A 19,293-nucleotide genomic window follows, 5' to 3' on the forward strand; every position below is an offset into this window, starting at 1 on the left:
TTCAGTAATACAAATTGTACAAACATAAGAAATATTATTTGTCCTGATCAAGCAGATTAATGTTTCTTAAAGTTTGTAAGATTGATAATTGATGAAGAAATCAATTTGGATAAAGGTTACTTTCAAATGATTAAAGGTTCCGTTATAAGTTAATATTGTCTATACAACAAGCAAATCATATTCATAGACTCATGAATATTTATTCCATTTGAATTCATTATTCCCCGAAACTCATTGTTGATACACTGTTTTACAGAATAAATTCACTTTAAATGTGCAACCACCCTGTGTGATTTATTGACTGCACACTGGGAAATGTTACACATTGTTTTTCAAATTAACAAGCACGTTAACTTAGTATGTTTCTTAAATATATCTGCAAATATATTATTGTATTTTATGCTTTAGTAGAGTCAAAAACTCCAGGCGTTCATGATAAAAAAGTAAAAGTTTTAAAATGGATTTAACACAGAGCGGTTTTTCCATGAGTGCCTGAGCAGGAATGGAAAACCCAGATTGATGGAAAAAATCTGTTGAAGATTCGCTCAAGTTAATGGAAATAAAGTGTAAGGATGGAGAACTTTAATCCATTAACTTTTCTTTTCGACCAAATAATGGAAACCTGCGCCACGTGGCTAAGCTATAGCATGCTATGTTCAACATGTCTAAGAAGCTTGAACTCTCTCAAACTAAAGCAGGCCAAAAATAAAGAACATATCTCTTATTACAAATAAAAAAGATTGATACTGGTGGAAAACGAATATAATCTTACATTTACATGCCGTTGAAAAAGTAAGATGTCCCTCTGTCAATACAAACCGAAGAAAAACTTTGCAGGGGTTCACACAGGTTTGCAGATGCATGCCATGACCGCATGTGTAGTACGAGGCTCTTCTTCTTCTTTGGGGTTTCATGGAAGTTGCCCTCGCACTATACCCTCTAGATGTAAGATTTTTTAACTTAACATAAATGGTTTGTGTTTAGACAACGCGCTAGGATTTTGTACAGTTAAGTTGAGACATAATTAAGTGGACCTTAATAGAAAAAAAATTTAAAGTCAACAAAAACAACTATTATTAGTAGACTGAATATAAAGATATTATGTAAAGTGCACAACCCAACTTCTAATTACTTCTAAAGACTAATTAGCTTGACTTTGTTCCACCCCTTCTCGACCTGATTTGTGTCCTGACTTATGATACGATTGGCTATGTTCTCAATCATTCATCCATACAGTATTTATTATGTCTATAAAAGTGCAAATACTCTATCAGGTCATTTGCATTTGGCATTCACAGTTGAGCTACATTTTTGGGATGCTTCTCTTTATTTACACACTCCTGCTCTTCCATCAACTTCATACGAAGGCAGGAAACACTGTTTGTCGAATAATGGGAGATCCTCAGTATCCACTGTTTTCCAAGGACGGAGACATAACCATTGGAGCACTTTTTCCAGTCCACAGCATAGAAACATTACCTTCGTTTGAATTTACGAAAAAACCTCAGCTGCTATCATGCTCCAGGTTTGTTGTATTGGAAATGTATTATAAAATGTATTATATCTACAAATTCATTTTATTAGAGCAACTTATTAATGGCATTTCAAGCATAATGTTTTTTCATCATTTAATGTTTAATTTCACAGTGTGTATCTGAGAGATTTTCGACTGGCACAAATGATGATATTTGCCATTGAGGAGATTAACAGAAGTGAAAGTCTGCTCCCAAATGTTTCTATCGGTTATCGAATACATGATACCTGTGGTTCAAGACTCTCTACCATGAGTGCAATTTTGGGACTGATGAATGGTCAAGAGTTTGCACCAGGACGCAGATGCAATGGACAGTCTCCTTTACATGCTATCATAGGCGAATCAGAGTCTTCTGCAACAGTAATTTTGTCTAGAACTACAGGACCTTTTAAGATCCCTGTGGTAAAGAGCAATGACACTAGATGTTTAACTCAAACACAGATGACTGTATCACTGTTACCTGTGCTTTCTTTTTCAGATAAGTCACTCTGCCACATGTGAATGCCTCAGTAACAGGAAAGATTACCCTTCATTCTTCAGGACTATGGCTAGTGATTTCTATCAGAGCACAGCACTTGTATACATAGTCAAGCACTTAGGCTGGTCCTGGGTGGGAACTGTGAACAGTGACAATGACTTTGGAAACTATGGAATGGCCATATTTTTGAAAATAGCCCAAGAGGAGGGGATTTGTGTGGAGTACTCTGTAAAATTCTTCAGAACAGAGACAGAAAAACTCCAGAAAGTGGTGGACACAATAAAAAAAAGCACTGCAAAAGTGATTGTTGCATTTGCTTCATTTCCTGAGATGGGCTTACTTGTTGATCAGTTAAGTATTCAGAACATTACAGGCCTTCAAATTATTGGTGTGAGGTCATGGATAACTGTAAGGAGTTTGATCACTCCAAACAGTTTTAGTGTGCTTCGAGGGTCACTGGGGTTTGCAGTGAGAAAAATCGATGTTGAAGGGTTTGCAGATTATGTCATGAAAGATTTTTGGAAAACAGCTTTTCCATGTTCACAGAGTAAAGGGAATTATTCTCAATATGCCTTAAGTTGCAGCAGATATGAAGATCTACTTTTGCTAAAAAATTACAATGAAGATGTGCCTGAACAAAGATATGTAAATTACGTCTACAAAGCAGTTTATGCTGTGGCTCATTCACTACACAGTCTACTTAAATGCAAAGAACAAGAAGGATGTGAAAAAGGCCTGACAATACAACCACAGCAGGTAAAAGATTAGACAGTTAAATAAAAATGGAGAAAATGAGAGAACAATGTGATAAAATGCCTTAGCAGTGATAATGTCATTGTCTTTTTTTCTGCTAGCTTGTTAAGGCTCTGAAAATGGTGAATTTCACCATAAAGACAGGAGATAATGTGTGGTTTGACAGCACTGGTGGAGCAGTTGCCCAATATGAAGTTGTCAATTGGCAGCAGGATTCAGATGGATCAATAAAGTTTAAATCAGTGGGTTACTATGATGCATCACTGCCCCCTGACCAGCGCTTTGTGCTTAACACTGAAAACATAATCTGGGCTGGAGGAAGGGTAGAGGTAAATGCAAGTAATCTGTTTGTTCAACAAGGTTTGTTTAAAGCAGATTAATGCAGCAGATAAGTGAAAGCCTAAAAAATTGAAAAGTTATGGAAGTTAAAATTTACTGTGAATCAAATGTAATAAATATTTTCTTTTGTATAAATATATATTTTACAAAATAATTTTTACTAAAATTACTATCAAATCAAAGCCATATGTTTAACCATGTTGAGTTTTAAAGTTGATGCTGTGTCACAAAAATGTAAGTTACTATGAGATTGTGTTTTGGCATTGTACCAAAATGGCCACTGAGTGTCACCCACATTCCATTTATTTATTTATTTTTACAACAAATTAATACATTTCTGTCCAAATATCACTTCTATCAAAAATATTGAACCTTGAGACTTTTATGATATGTTTTGTCAAGATAAGAAAGGATTATAAAGAAGTTAAAATACATTTTGTAATATGAAACCTGACACTGCCCACTAGAGTAGGAGCCCCTAAAATAATTTAGAGTACCGTTTTCATGGTAACACAACATCCAATGTTTTAAAAATGTAATAAAAAAAGGCAATAAATAAAAAGAGTGCCACGCACTCCACTAGCGGAACAGTTAAGGGGTTTAAATTAAGGAAACATAATAGAAAAACTTACAAAGGAAATACTTGTATTGACCTTCATGAAAGGCATGAAGGACACATAATTATATGGGTAAATCTATTATAAAACCCTATTCTCAAAGCTCTGCACTTATTGAAATTTTAGGACATATAATATGGTTCCACCACACAAAACTATTCAAATTTTTGTCTGTAATTTGGTTTGAAAGATATTAAAATGCCATCAACTTGCCATTATGAGTCAACACTTTACAATATTTTTCAATTCATCCATCCATCCATCCATCTTCTTCCGCTTTATCCAGGGCCGGGTCGCGGGGGCAGCAGTCTAAGCAGAGATGCCCAGACTTCCCTGTCCCTAGACATTTCCTCCAGCTCTTCCGGGGGGACACCGAGGCGTTCCCAGGCCAGCCGGAAGACATAGTCCCTCCAGCGTGTCCTAGGTCTTCCTGGGAAGGCGCTCAGGAGGCATCCGGAACAGATGCCCGAGCCACCTCAACTGACCCCTCTCGATGTGGAGGAGCAGCGGCTCTACTCCGAGTTCCTCCCGAGTGACTGAGCTCCTCACCCTATCTCTAAGGGAGCGCCCAGCCACCCTGCGGAGAAAACTCATTTCGGCCGCCTGTATCCGGGATCTTGTCCTTTCGGTCATGACCCAAAGCTCATGGCCATAGGTGAGAGTAGGAACGTAGATTGACCGGTAAATCGAGAGCTTCGCCTTACGGCTTAGCTCTTTCTTCACCACAACAGACCGGTACATCGACCGCATTACTGCAGAAGCTGCACCGATCCGTTTGTCAATCTCCCGTTCCATCCTCCCCTCACTCGTGAACAAGACCCCTAGATACTTGAACTCCTCCACTTGAGGCAGGAACTCTCCACCAACCTGAAGAGGGCAAACCACCCTTTTCCGACTGAGGACCATGGCCTCGGATTTGGAGGTGCTGATCCTCATCCCAGCCGCTTCACACTCGGCTGCAAACCGTCCCAGTGCATGCTGAAGGTCCTGGTTAGAAGGGGCCAACACGACAACGTCATCCGCAAAGAGCAGAGACGAAACCGCGTGGTCCCCAAACCTGACACCCTCCGGCCCCTGTCTGCGCCTAGAAATTCTGTCCATAAAAATTATGAACAGAACCGGCGACAAAGGGCAGCCCTGCCGGAGTCCAACATGCACCGGGAACAAGTCTGACTTACTGCCGGCAATGCGGACCAAACTCCTGCTTTGGTCGTACAGGGACCGGACAGCCCTTAGCAAAGGACCCCGGACCCCATACTCCCCGAGCACCCTCCACAGGATGCCGCGAGGGACTCAGTCGAATGCCTTCTCCAAATCCACAAAACACATGTGGACTGGTTGGGCAAACTCCCATGAACCCTCCAGCACCCTGTAGAGGGTATGGAGCTGGTCCAGTGTACCACGGCCCGGACGAAAACCAGACTGTTCCTCCTGAATCCGAGGTTCTACTATCGGCCGTATTCTCCTCTCCAGTACCCTGGCATAGACTTTCCCGGGGAGGCTGAGAAGTGTGATCCCCCTGTAGTTGGAACACACCCTCCGGTCCCCCTTCTTAAAAAGAGGGACCACCACCCCGGTCTGCCATCCCAGAGGCACTGTCCCCGACCGCCACGCGATGTTGCAGAGGCGTGTCAGCCAAGACAGCCCCACAACATCCAGAGACTTGAGGTACTCAGGGCGGATCTCATCCACCCCCGGTGCCTTGCCACCGAGGAGTTTCTTGACCACCTCGGTGACTTCAGCCCGGGTGATGGACGAGTCCTCCTCTGAGCCCCCATTCTCTGCTTCCTCAATGGAAGGCGTGATGGCGGGATTGAGGAGATCCTCAAAGTATTCCTTCCACCGTCCGACGATATCCCCAGTTGAGGTCAACAGCCGCCCATCGCCACTGTAAACAGCGTTGGTAGGGCACTGCTTCCCCCTCCTGAGGCGCCGGACGGTTTGCCAGAATCTCTTCGAGGCCAGCCGATAGTCCTTTTCCATGGCCTCACCGAACTCCTCCCAGGCCCGAGTTTTTGCCTCCACAACCACCCGGGCTGCAGTCCGCTTAGCCTGCCGGTACATGTCAGCTGCCTCAGGAGTTCCACAAGCCAACCAGGCCCGATAGTACTCCTTCTTCAGCTTGACGGCATCCCTTACTTCCGGTGTCCACCACCGAGTTCGGGGATTGCCGCCTCGACATGCACCGGAGACCTTACGGCCACAGCTCCGAGCGGCAGCTTTGACAATGGAGGTGGAGAACATGGTCCATTCGGACTCAATATCTCCAGCCTCCCTCGGGATCCGGTCGAAGTTCTGCCGGAGGTGGGAGTTGAAGATCTCTCTGACAGGGGGCTCGGCCAAACGTTCCCAGCAGACCCTTACAGTACGCTTGGGTCTACCGGGTCTGTCCAGCTTCCTCCCCCGCCATCGGATCCAACTCACCACCAGGTGGTGATCAGTTGACAGCTCCGCCCCTCTCTTCACCCGAGTGTCCAAGACATACGGCCGCAGGTCAGATGAAACGACCACAAAGTCGATCATTGACCTACGACCTTGAGTGTCCTGGTGCCATGTGCACTGATGGACTCTCTTATGCCTGAACATGGTGTTCGTTATGGACAAACCGTGACTAGCACAGAAGTCCAATAACTGAACACCACTCGGGTTCAGATCAGGGGGGCCGTTCCTCCCAATCACGCCCCTCCAGGTGTCACTGTCATTGCCCACGTGGGCGTTGAAGTCCCCCAGTAGAACGACGGAGTCCCCAGTCGGAGCACTTTCCAGCACCCCTCCCAGGGACACCAAAAAGGCCGGGTACTCTGCACTGCCGTTCGGCCCGTAGGCACAAACAACAGTGAGAGACCTATCCCTGAGCCGAAGCCGCAGGGAAACGACCCTCTCGTACACCGGGGTAAACTCCAACACATGGCGGCAGAGCTGGGGGGCTATAAGCAAACCCACACCAGCCCGCCGCCTCTCACCATGGGCAACTCCAGAGTGGTGAAGAGTCCATCCTCTCTCGAGGAGTGTGGTTCCAGAGCCCAAGCCGTGCGTAGAGGTGATTCCGACTATCTCTAGTCGGAACCTCTCAACCTCACGCACAATCTCAGGCTCCTTCCCCGCCAGTGAGGTGACATTCCATGACCCAAGAGCCAGTTTCCGTGTCCAGGGATCGGGTTGTCTAGGCTCCTGCCTTCGACTGCTGCCCGATCTTCTCCGCACCGGCCCCTTACGGTCCCTCCTGTGAGTGGTGGGCCCACGGGAAGGTGTCCCCACGTCGCTCCTTCGGGCTGAGCCCGGCCGGACCCCATGGGGGAAGGCCCGGCCACCAGGCGCTCGCATACGAGCCCCAACCCCAGGCCTGGCTCCAGGGTGGGGCCCCGGCTGCGCCGTACCGGGCGACGTCACGGTCCTCATTTTCCTTGTCGTCATAAGGGGTTTTTGAACTGCTCTTAGTCTGACCCATCCCCTAGGACCTGTTTGCCTTGGGAGACCCTACCAGGGGCATATAGCCCCGGACAACATAGCTCCTAGGTTCATTCGGGTACTCAAACCCCTCCACCACGTTAAGGTGGCAGTTCAAGGAGGAGCACTAACAATTCATTAACATTAGTAAAGGCTAATGACTATCTTGAACAATAAACAACTAATAATAAAAAAGTAATATTTTAATAGCATTTATTGTTTACTTATGTTTGTTCATTATGCATTAGCAAAACTAAATTGAAACTTTAACTTAATTAAAATGATAACTGTATTAAAAGTATGTTTAAATTACTTTCACAGTGTAGGTTCACGCTGCATTTTTTTGTGCTCAACTTCTATAATAGCACTCACCGCATTCACAACACATTAGCTCACAATACATTATCATAATTCATGATTCAAAGTTGCAATAATCTGTAATCACTATTACTAATTAATTAATATATATTTTTCAGATTCAGTAAAAATATATCAAAAGTAAAAATGTTTTAATGCAGAAGCCAAGGTCTGTGTGCAGTGAGAGCTGTCCTCCAGGCACTAGGAAGGCTGCACAGAACGGTAGACCTGTCTGCTGTTATGACTGTATTCCATGTGCAGAAGGAGAAATCAGCAATGAGACAGGTAATCTTTAGTCCACCTCAGCTTCAAAGAAAATTGGTTAGTTACTATTTTACTGCTCATAAATGAAATTGTGTTTCCTTTTTTCTGACTAGTAATTGCAACTTTCTATCCTAGATTCAAATAACTGCAAGCAGTGTCCAATGGAATACTGGTCTAATGCTGGGAAAAATAAATGTGTGTTAAAGGCTGTAGAGTTTCTGTCATTCACAGAAGTAATGAGTATAGTGCTAGTCTTTTTCTCAGTGTTTGGAGTAGGATTAACTGTGCTGGTGGCAATCCTGTTTTACAACAAGAAGGACACCCCCATAGTAAAAGCAAACAACTCAGAGCTGAGCTTTCTGCTGCTCTTCTCATTGTCTCTGTGTTTTCTCTGTTCACTTACTTTCATTGGTCAGCCCACTGAGTGGTCCTGTATGTTGCGTCACACAGCATTTGGGATCACTTTTGTCCTCTGTATCTCCTGTGTTCTGGGGAAAACATTAGTGGTGTTGATGGCCTTCAAGGCGACACTTCCAGGAAGTAATGTCATGAAATGGTTTGGGCCTTCACAACAGCGACTCAGTGTTCTTGCCTTTACCCTTGTACAGATTCTTATCTGTGTGCTTTGGCTAACAATGTCCCCTCCATTTCCTCACAAGAATATGAAATATTATAAGGAAAAGATCATTCTTGAGTGCAGCCTGGGTTCTACTATAGGATTCTGGGCTGTGCTGGTTTATATTGGCCTACTAGCTGTGTTGTGCTTTATTCTAGCTTTTCTGGCTCGCACGCTGCCTGATAACTTCAATGAAGCCAAATTCATCACTTTCAGTATGCTCATTTTCTGTGCTGTATGGATCACATTTATTCCAGCCTATGTCAGTTCTCCTGGAAAATTCACTGTAGCTGTGGAGATATTTGCCATTTTAGCCTCAAGCTTCGGTTTACTATTCTGCATATTTGCACCTAAATGTTATGTCATCCTGTATAAGCCTGAACAAAATACAAAGCAAAATATAATGGGAAAACAACATCTAAGTCCTGCTGAGAAATAAACTAACATGTCTCTATTAACATTTTTTTTTTGATTGTTTATTCAGAGACAAAATATACTGATTGTTACTGATTTTTTAAATTCACAAAAAAATATTTACATATAAACTGATACAATACAGGCTTTTAAATTAAACAAAAAATTATGCAGACATTAACACCCTACATACTGTCTTAATGTTTCCACCGAGGGAACTTTCCCCAGGAACTAGGGACTTTGGGGTGGTACTCGGTGTGTTTCGACCGCAGGAACCGGGGACGAAATAAAGTTCCGGGTAAAGATTTCCACCTCAAAACGGCCCTGCTCGCGAGGTAGTACTTTTTCAAAGTTCAGGAACTTTCGTGGGTGGGACTTGGATGCTGAACATGCTAATTGGTTGAGCTCACGCAGCATTTTATTTGTTTTTAACAAATCGCAGCATTTACTGTTGCACCGTGCACTGTGCAGTAAGAGTTGTTTGCTATTCAAAATCAACAGTGGAATTTAAAAAATACGACGATGGAGCGACGAAATCCAGTGTGCTCTGGAAAGTCGTGCGCAGTCCTACATCACCGGACTATTCTTCGCTGTACTTTAGACCGCTATGGAAACGCAGACAGCAGCAGGGAAAAAGAGTTCCTGGAAAAAAAGTTTCTGGGACAAATTGTTCCGGGTAATTTCGGTGGAAACATTTATCATTTCTGAGGATATACTATATAAAAATACTGACAAATATATGAAATGCCTAACCCTTGTAGCAAATTAGCTCAAAAGGGAAATATGAATAATTAATCATAACTTGTTATAAATTATAAACTTTTTGATCAGTTAATCCAATTAGCCTGGTGTAGCTGAATTAATATTACAATCAATTCATCTGTTCGTCCAGCAAACACTCAGTATTGATAGTCTATCAACTCTCAGAAAGTATAGTGTTCGTGGCCACAGAAAAATAACTGTGAACTGTGGTTAAACATATGTGTTGTCTATGTGTTAAACTGCTGGCATGGCTGTGCCGGCCCTGGGGCTGGGAAGGCCCCACAGAACAGCAACCATAAGGTGTGGAGAAGGGCAGTGGAATCTGTGCAGGGGCTCTGCTCTCCTCCCAGGGGTCAGTGAACCAATGATATCTTAAGATTCATTATTATTAAGACTCATACAGTTAAGTCAATAATTTCCCTAAAACCATTAGCATGCCAAGATGTAAAATACTTATCAATTATTGAGGGACTAAATACATGATTAAAATGAATAGGGGGTTTAGGGGACATAGTTTGTCAGCCAAAATGACATCTCACCTGTTTCCATATTTTAAGTGTAGATTTTAAAGGTAGGTTTTTAGTAAATTTTTCGCCAAGAAAGGACAGAGGATCATAAACTAAAGCTACTAGGGAGGAAGGCAAGCATGAGGCAGACTCAAAGTCTACCCATGACAGGGCATCAGCCTCCTGATCTTCGTAGAGCCAGTGCAGTATATGGTGAATATTTGAAGCCCAATAATAACATTTGAAATTAGGCAAAGACATTCCACCCAGTGGTTTAGGACGTCATATAAGACTTTTACTCATTCTAGCGGGTTTACCATTCCATATAAATGAGGTGAGAGCACTGTCCAGCCTATGAAATAATGAGTTGGGAATAAACACTGGAATGCACTGAAACAAATAGGTAAACTTAGACAGCACATTCATTTTGATAAACCTGCAACTGATAATGAAAGTGAGGTCCAATGCTTTAAATCCTGTTCAACTCGCTCCAGTAAATAGGAGAAGTTTTCAGTAAAAAGTTTAGGAAAAGTATTAGTCACTCGTATACCAAGGTATGTTAATGAGTGGGAAACCTTAAATGGGAAAGAAGATAAAGAGAACTCCCGGGCAGCATTGTTAAAAGGAAACATTTCACTTTTCTGTAAATTCAATTTATAGCCAGAGAGCCTTCCAAACATGTCAAAAATAAGGATATGGGTCAGACATGTATAAAAAGCAAGTCACCAGCAACACAGAGAAACTTTATGCTCTCGTCCTCCTCTGATTATACCAGCACTTCTTGTGTTTTGGTGCAAGGGAATGGCCAAAGGCTCTATTGTAACTGCAAACAAGAGGGGGCAACCCTGTTTTGTACCTCAATTATCCTGGAAATATGCAGAAAAAATATTGTTGGTATGAACAGAGGCAAGTGGGGCATTGTATAAAAATTTGACCCAAGATATAAAACTCGCTCCACAACCAAACATTTGAAGAGTGTGGAATAAGTATTTCCATTCCACCCTGTCAAAAGCCTGATCAAAACCTCAGGCACCAATGCAGACATGGGATGGTAGAGTATGTTAAATAACATTAACGAATGATAATCTGTTTTTAATAAAGCCAGTTTACTCAGTAGAAATTGTACTAGGGAGAACGGTTTATAATCGTGAAGCAAGAAGTTTGGCTAAAATTTTTACATCAACATTTAAAAGAGACATTGGGCGATATGAACTACACATTTGGGGATCTTTGCCCTTTTTTTTCAGAATCAATTAAATTGAAGCTTCTCGCAGAGTTTGTGGAAGGCTGGTTAGATCAAATTATTAATTGTACATATTTAGTAAAAGAGGAGTTAATTGTCTAGAATTTTTTTTTTAATTCAGCCGGAAAGCCACCTGGACCAGGACTCTTTCCACTTTGCATTAATGAAATGGCATTGTGAACCTTTTCTAATGAAATAGGTCTGTCTAGGAATTGTACAGCATCTGTACTGATGCAGGGTAAAGAAAGATCTTTGGAAATAAATGTCAAAGTCCTCAGAATCAGAAGTTTGTTCAGAAGAATATAGTAACCGATAAAATTCCCAAAAATTAATTATTGATTTTGTAATAATCTGACAATAAAGTATTGTGTACTTTAATAGCCGGGGTGGGAAGCAGAGGATTGTCTAAGCCAGGGGTCTCCACACTCGGTCCTGGAGGGCCGCTGTCCTGCAGAGTTTAGCTCCAACCTCTAATAAACACACCTGAACCTGCTAATCAGTGTCTTACAAGGCCCTAGGCTGCGTCCCAATTCGCCTACTTATACTACGTCCTAAAAGTATGTACTCTTTTTGTGAAGAAAAAGTACATACTTTTGAGTGTGTAGCAGAAGAGTATGCAAGCTTTGGAACATACTACATCGTCATCTTTAACGGACTCTGTTACGTGCGTCCCGTCACCGTTTAAACTGCACTGTCAATCATCGTCACAGTTAAAATCCTCCACTTTCAATTTAATTTCCTACCGTATCGGAGAGAAATGTAGTCGCTCATTGATCTGCCTTTCGTGGGTCTTTGGACTCCTCTCATGTGTTTGCAAAGTTAATGGCCAAACGTATCATTACAAAAGTTCTCAATGCTGCTGAAGGTGAAATATAATGTGGATAATATTGAATAAATATCTTTTCGTCAGGTTAAATACTGATAATTGCTCACTCAAACCACTTTATCTAATCCTCTCCACTTAACCGTCAGACTCGCGTAACCGTCATGTTTGTAGTTTTTTAACACTTTTTATCCGCGTTTGTAGTTCTAATCGAATCCTCGTCAATCTCGCAATGGGTTGTGGGTAATATCAGCCGTTAGAGTGCGCATCGATCTGCACTTCGGATTCTGACCGGAAATAGTAAACCATCCGGGAATCTTTGGAATACTTTTTTCAACATACTAAGATTTGGGACATACTAATTCTTTTTTCGAATACTATTTAGTACGGATAGTATGCGAATTGGGACGCAGTCCTAGTTAGACATTGATTAGCTGGTTCAGGTGTGTTTAATTGGGGTTGGAGCTAAACTCTGCAGGACAGCGGCCCTCCAGGACCGAGTGTGGAGACCCCTGGTCTAAGCTGATGGGCTAAGAGCCTGTTTGCCTTCTCTCCATACTCATAAAAAGCATGCTTGATTTAATCAGCATCTCCTCAGTAGCTACAGTTTTGTGATCAGGAGAAGACATTCTTTAAGTTTGCTGTGTGAAGGACTATTTACATATTGATTTTCTAACTGAGAAATGTGATCTGTCAGATCTGCCATAGATATCCTCTGTTTGTTCTCTACAAATTACCTATAAGATATAATTTGTCCTCTAATAGGCTTTCCCAAAGGGTGCTATGTGTTATATATCTGGGGTAGTATTCACACTGATAAAAAAATATTGGTAACACTTTACAATAACAGTACATGAATAATCATGTATTAATACATGAATTAATAGTTAATTCAACATGAACTCATGATTAGTGAAGATATGAACTAATTATGAACAAATGAGGAGCTATCATGAACTAAGACAGGAGTCATAAGGATTCATGCATGAATAACAGCAGCATTAATACATGTTAGTCCATGTTTGATAATTAATGCATTAATTAACACGTATGGGTAAACTAAATCAAACAGGCTTTCTAAGAATGAATAACAAATATTTTGACTTTGAAATACATTTTAAAATGTATTATTGTCATCATTTAAACAATTTTAATACTATTTTATCTCAAAAGGTCTGTCTGTTTTGTGATATTCTCTTTCCCATCAAACTAAACCTACTGTGACTTATAACAGTTCCTGAGAAATCTGTTACCAAAAAATAACCAAACAGGAAACATGCAGTAAAGTCAGGAAGTGAGGGATCGTCTGCTGGGATCCGTACAGTTCTCTCTCCACCCAGACACAGGCCGTGATGATACTGTACCTCCATTCTCTTAACTGGGCTGAATACTAGTTATACTAGTTACATGTGTATTTGATAGTAAGTTTATGATAAATCATGAGCTGAATTTGATAAGTAGTTAACAGTGAATTAATCATGATGTGCCCCCTCAAGTAAAGTCATGACACAATGATGCATTAACAAGCCATGAGTTGATGTTAGTGTATGGTTAGTTAATAATTAATTAATCATGATGTGCCCCCTCAAGTAAAGTCATGACACAATGATGCATTAACAAGCCATGAGTTGATGTTAGTGTATGGTTAGTTAACAATTAATTAATCATGATGTGCCCCCTCAAGTAAAGTCATGACATAGTCATACAGTAACAAGCTATTAGTTGATGTTAGTGTATGGTAAGTTAACCATGAGATAGTAATGCCGTGCCCCCTGAAGTAAACTCATGACTCATGACACAATGATGTACTAACAATTCTTTCATTACAAAATGAATAAACATATACACTAAGAATCCTTATTCCTTTACACCCTTGGTACAAAAAAACAAAAAAAAACCCACAAAGATAACAAGTATTTGTAGGCTAGTTCTTTTATTTATATAATTAAACATATATGGACTTAAAAGAAAGTCCAAACATACCTGTAAAGACACACATAAGGCATGTGTAAAACAGCGCGCATCCACCGGCTAATGCTAATCGAAGCATATAAGTTACATTTAAACAATTAAAAAATACAGTTAATTCAAGTACACACCTCCAGAAATCTATCTGTGACTAAACGTAGCCTAATTCAACTATAAAAATCTGAAAACGGTTTATATCAAATTAAAATGATTAGTGATAGTTATTAGTCTATTTTCCACGTTTGATTAGACAAATGTGTGTAATTAATGGCTCACAAAAATGGCTAAAAATCACAAAGTTGCAGATGGCAGATTATAATAGGCTATTACAGTTTATGACATTTTATTTAATTATGACAGTATTAAATCACATGTTTAATTCAAAGTCAGAGTACTTCTTATTTATTCTTAAGGAGCCTGTTTGATTTAGTTTAACCATACATGTTAATTAATGCATTAATTATCAAACATGTACTAACATGTATTAATGCTGCTGTTATTCATGCATGAATCCTTATGACTCCTGTCTTAGTTCATGTTAGCTCCTCATTTGTTTATGATTAGTTCATATCTTCACTAATCATGAGTTCATGTTTAATAAACTATTAATTCATGTATTAATACATGATTATTCATGTACTGTTATTGTAAAGTGTTACCACATTACTAACATTAGTTAATGCACTGGGAACTAACATTAACAAACCATGAACAGCTGGATTTATATTAACTAACGTTAACAAAGATTAACTAATGCTGAACAGAGGTGTTGTTCATGGTTAGTTCATGTTAACTAATGCGTTAACAGTTATAACATGTTCCTTTGTCTGAGTTTCCCGCCACTTGTCTGTTTCCTTAGTTACCCTCATCTGTATCACCTGTGCCCCTCGTTAGTTAGTCATCTGTGTTTGTATTTAAGTTCCTCCCTTTCCTTCAATCTCTGTCCGATCTTGTTTGTGTATACGTGTATGTATGGTGTGCTACTTTGATTTGAGGCTTCTGAAGTATTACACGTTATTGGAGTATTCTACTACCTGTCTTTGCCTGTTCCTGCCTGCACACACATAACAATATCATTACAAATTAAAACATCTGTGAATATATGTGAATATATTTCGCAATATTAATGTTTTAACTGTATTTCTTATTAAATAAATGCAGCCTTGGCAAGCAGAAGATACTAAACATTAAAAAGGCTGTCAGTTAGCACTGCATTATTCATATTCTTTATTGTCAATAGATACCTTGAGATGGCTGGAAAAACACAAACTATATAGGCTATTGTCGCAATCGTGTTTGTTGTCACGTTTCATCAGTCATAGTGATTATTTTTATTCAGCTGCTGCTACAGCGCTGAATGCCTTTGGAACGTGACAGGCTTTAACTTCTACGAATCAGTTTTGTTTTTTCTTTGAGAGAGCGCCCTATGGCTTCGAGTATGAATTGGAGTGCTGCACGAGAGCGTTAGCACTCCATGGTGTTCAGATAGCCTCGTTTTTGGATACAAATAAAATAACAGGTCATGTATAGATTATTTTGTCTTTGAATTTAAATCTAGATTTATTTACGTTGGCTTCTACGTAAACGAACTTGCTTGTGTAACAGAAGTAGGCCAGTAAGAGCGGTGCGACTAGACGCCGGTTCGAATCCCGCCCGGAGCGGGTCGACTAGGACCGGTGCAACCCGGGAAAAGTGCGGGGGACGAATGTACATTTTATTAAAAGTGCGGGGGACATTACTTTATATCACAGGTGGGATGTTTTAAATAACCTTCTGTGGTCTCATTTGGCTTCGGATCAAAAAATCAGACAGGAAAAGATATAATTTTACAATATTCTGCATATTGATAAAAGCTATGTCAAATAGCATTGCATTATAAATATAATCTATTATGAATACACCCAACATGGTATTAAAGAACACAGACAAACCATACATCATCGCGATTGTGTGTTTAGTATCTTCAAATGTCTCTATTTGCATGTTTCGCGATCTCAGGAAGCTTTTATTATGGACTTCTATTATGGCACATGGTTCTTCTTCGTCTGTGTGTACCATATATGGACTACATGTGCACAGAGCGCCCTCCGGCTGCCAGTATGAATTGAAAACAACACATAAGAGACTCCGTCGCTCATGAATAGGCTACATCTGCGCATTTTGAGGAAGTATTGAATAAAAAATACTCCTCTGTTTAGAAATTTGACACAGACATATGAGAATCTATCAATATTTCTCCTCATCTGCACACTTTTGAACTAAAAGCCCTGAGGGATGTTGATTTGTCGCGAGTCTTTGTGAGGAGAATAGAGTTTTTTTTATGGATGAGATAAGCTGAGCTCATATTACAATCAAACGGTACCGACACGGTTTTCATATTCATAACTCCTGACACATATTAACAAATTACTGTCACTATAAGACTTTGAGAATAAAACAGAGGTAAAAAATGGAAGCTTGACTCTTAGATCTTTTAAATGATGTATAGATTGTCATGGTAATTACTTACATCTGACAGTCATTTGAGCTAATTTAAACAAATAAAGCTTGAGGGCGAATGCGTCCTCAATCCGGTTAAGAGATTAAATATATATTTAAAAGACAACATGCAAATCGTGGCAATAGAAGGTTTGACCCTGAGAAACGTCATCGTCCATAATACATATACTTAATCCAAATCCCGATTTTGGATTAGTTCATGCTATTGATTCAGAGTTTAGTTTTAGTCCTCGTGTTTGTTACAGAGACGTCTTTGTGTTGGGTTACAAAGAGTCTTTGGGATGTGTGGTCGAGAAAAGACCCAGCAAACACGCCAGTGTGGGCTCACTGTGGGCAAGTGTGGGTTTTCTGTGGGACAGTGTGGGCAAGGGCAAACCCTTTGGGGCCCCATGTGGGATTACTGTGGGCAAGCCCACAGTTGGGCGTGCCCACAGAAAACCCCCACGGGCCCCCAGTGAGTTAGCCCATGTGGGGCCCAAAGCGGTTCTGCCCACTTGGGCCCCAATGAGGGTTAATGTGGGCAACCCACTGTGGGCTTGCCCACAGAAAACCCACACGGGCCCCCAGTGGGTTAGCCCATGTGGGGCCCAAAGCGGTTCTGCCCGCTGGGGCCCCAATGAGGGTTAATGTGGGCAACCCACTGTGGGCTTGCCCACAGAAAACCCACACGGGCCCCCAGTGGGTTAGCCCATGTGGGGCCCAAAGCGGTTCTGCCCGCTTGGGCCCCAATGAGGGTTAATGTGGACAACCCACTGTGGGCTTGCCCACAGAAAACCCACATGGGCCCCCAGTGGGTTAGCCCTTGCGGGGCCCATAGTGGATTTGCCCATTTGGGCCCCAATGATGGTTTAGTGTGGGCACCCCACTGTGGGCTTGCCCACAGAAAACCCACACGGGCCCCCAGTGGGTTAGCCCTTGCGGGGCCCATAGTGGATTTGTCCGTTTGGGCCCCCATGAGGGTTTTCTGTGGGCAAACTCACTGTGGGTTTGCCCACAGAAAACCCAGACAGGCCCCGTGTGGGTTAACCCTTGCGGGCCCAAGTGGTTTTGCCCTTTTGGGCCCCCATGAGGCTTTTCTGTGGGCCAAACTACTATGGGCTTGCCCACAGAAAACCCAAACAGGCCCCGTGTTGGTTAACCCTTGTGGGCCCCATGTGATTTTGCTCTTTTAGGCCCCCATGAGGGTTTTCCATGGGCCAACCCACTGTGAGCTTGTCCGGGAAAAAACACACCACAGAGGGTTGGTTAGTCCATGCAGGACACAGCTCTTCGGCAAAACACAAAATATTATATGGCTTTATTTAAAAGCTTCCACCAGGACATTACCCTTCAGTAAACAATAAATGCTGCTGAAATGTACTTTATTGTCTCAGTGTTAAGATACTATTGTGCAAGTGAAATAATAATATATTAATAATAATAATAATAATAATAATTAATATAATGATAATTATTATTATATTAATTATTATTAGTATTATTATTAATATTATTTATTGTATATGTATTTAAAATGTACAATTATAAATATAAGATTGCTATATAGGCTATTACGTAGCAGGATATATTTTAAAATGTAGTTTAATCCTGTGATGGATTTTCAGCATCATTACTCCAGTCTTCAGTGTCACATGATCCTTTAGAAATCATTCTGATATGATGATTTGCTGCTCAAGAAACATTTGTTGCTATGATATGATCAATGATGAAAATTGTTGTGCTGCTTCATATTTCTGTGGAAACAATGATAAAATAGGGATGCACCGAAATGAAAATTCTTGGGCGAAGCCGAATAATAATAAAACACTTGGCCAAAGCCGAATACCAAACAAATATAACATAAATATATATAAATAAATATAAAAAAACATTTTTCGCCATCTTATGCCATCTTGTCTTTGACCTATTATGCCTAAAGGTATCATAATCAAATCACAGAGTGTGCTTCTGAAATCACTGAGGGTGCTCTATTAAAGTGCAGATGCTAAGCAATGGCTCCACCACAGCAGTGAGTGTATAGTGAGACAGTTAGACATTAGTCTGCCCTTACATTGCTTTAATGCGTTACTATTTCACTATGTCACTTCGGATACTTTGCAGCGTGCAATTGGCCATTGATAATTTTTGCAACATGAAAAACAATAGTTTTATTCAATGGATTATATAGACTGTTAGACTGTAGACTCGAAAACGAGCCAAGACCGCTCCATTTACGATCACTAAACGCTGTTGCTATGTCAGTTCATCACAATAAAGTAGAAAGTTCAATGAAGCTGCTAACAATACAACATAAATATCGATTCGTGTCTACACTTTGTTTGTTTGTTCATGAGAGGTTTTACGAGCTGCTGCCGAAACACGTTGTAATGGATGATGTTCTATAGGCACAAATAAGCACTGGAGCATTTACCAATATATTACCTATTACAGTATCAACTGAGCTCTTGCTTGCATTTGAGGGTGCTTAGACAGTGTCTGCAAACGGCCATTTCTGCGTCTATCTCAGACACTTTAATGCTTTTACACTCCCGACATGTTCGCTGCATTTAGAAGCGTGTGTGCCTCTCTCTCACACACGCTGATTGCTATATTTGATCGCGTCATCAAAAACGTCATTGTTCGGTTAAATTTATTCTTCTGTCTTTTCCATTTTTACGGCGGAACACCAAGAGT

The 19,293-nt window shown here is 41.0% G+C and overlaps 1 protein-coding gene across 1 annotated transcript; it reads left to right on the forward strand.

The window, feature by feature from the left end:
• Nucleotides 1-1,316: 1,316 nt before the first annotated feature.
• Nucleotides 1,317-8,844, forward strand: LOC307131983 (extracellular calcium-sensing receptor-like; the record flags this gene model as incomplete). The annotated part of the gene is made up of 6 exons (XM_079826118.1): nucleotides 1,317-1,525; nucleotides 1,648-1,936; nucleotides 2,013-2,768; nucleotides 2,867-3,094; nucleotides 7,687-7,810; nucleotides 7,925-8,844. The coding sequence occupies 6 exons, from the start codon at nucleotides 1,317-1,319 to the stop codon at nucleotides 8,842-8,844; spliced, it is 2,526 nt and encodes an 841-aa protein (XP_079682244.1).
• Nucleotides 8,845-19,293: the final 10,449 nt, after the last annotated feature.

Source organism: Gobio gobio (assembly GCF_949357685.1).
Source record: "Gobio gobio genome assembly, chromosome: 9".
NCBI classification, from domain to species: domain Eukaryota; kingdom Metazoa; phylum Chordata; class Actinopteri; order Cypriniformes; family Gobionidae; genus Gobio; species Gobio gobio.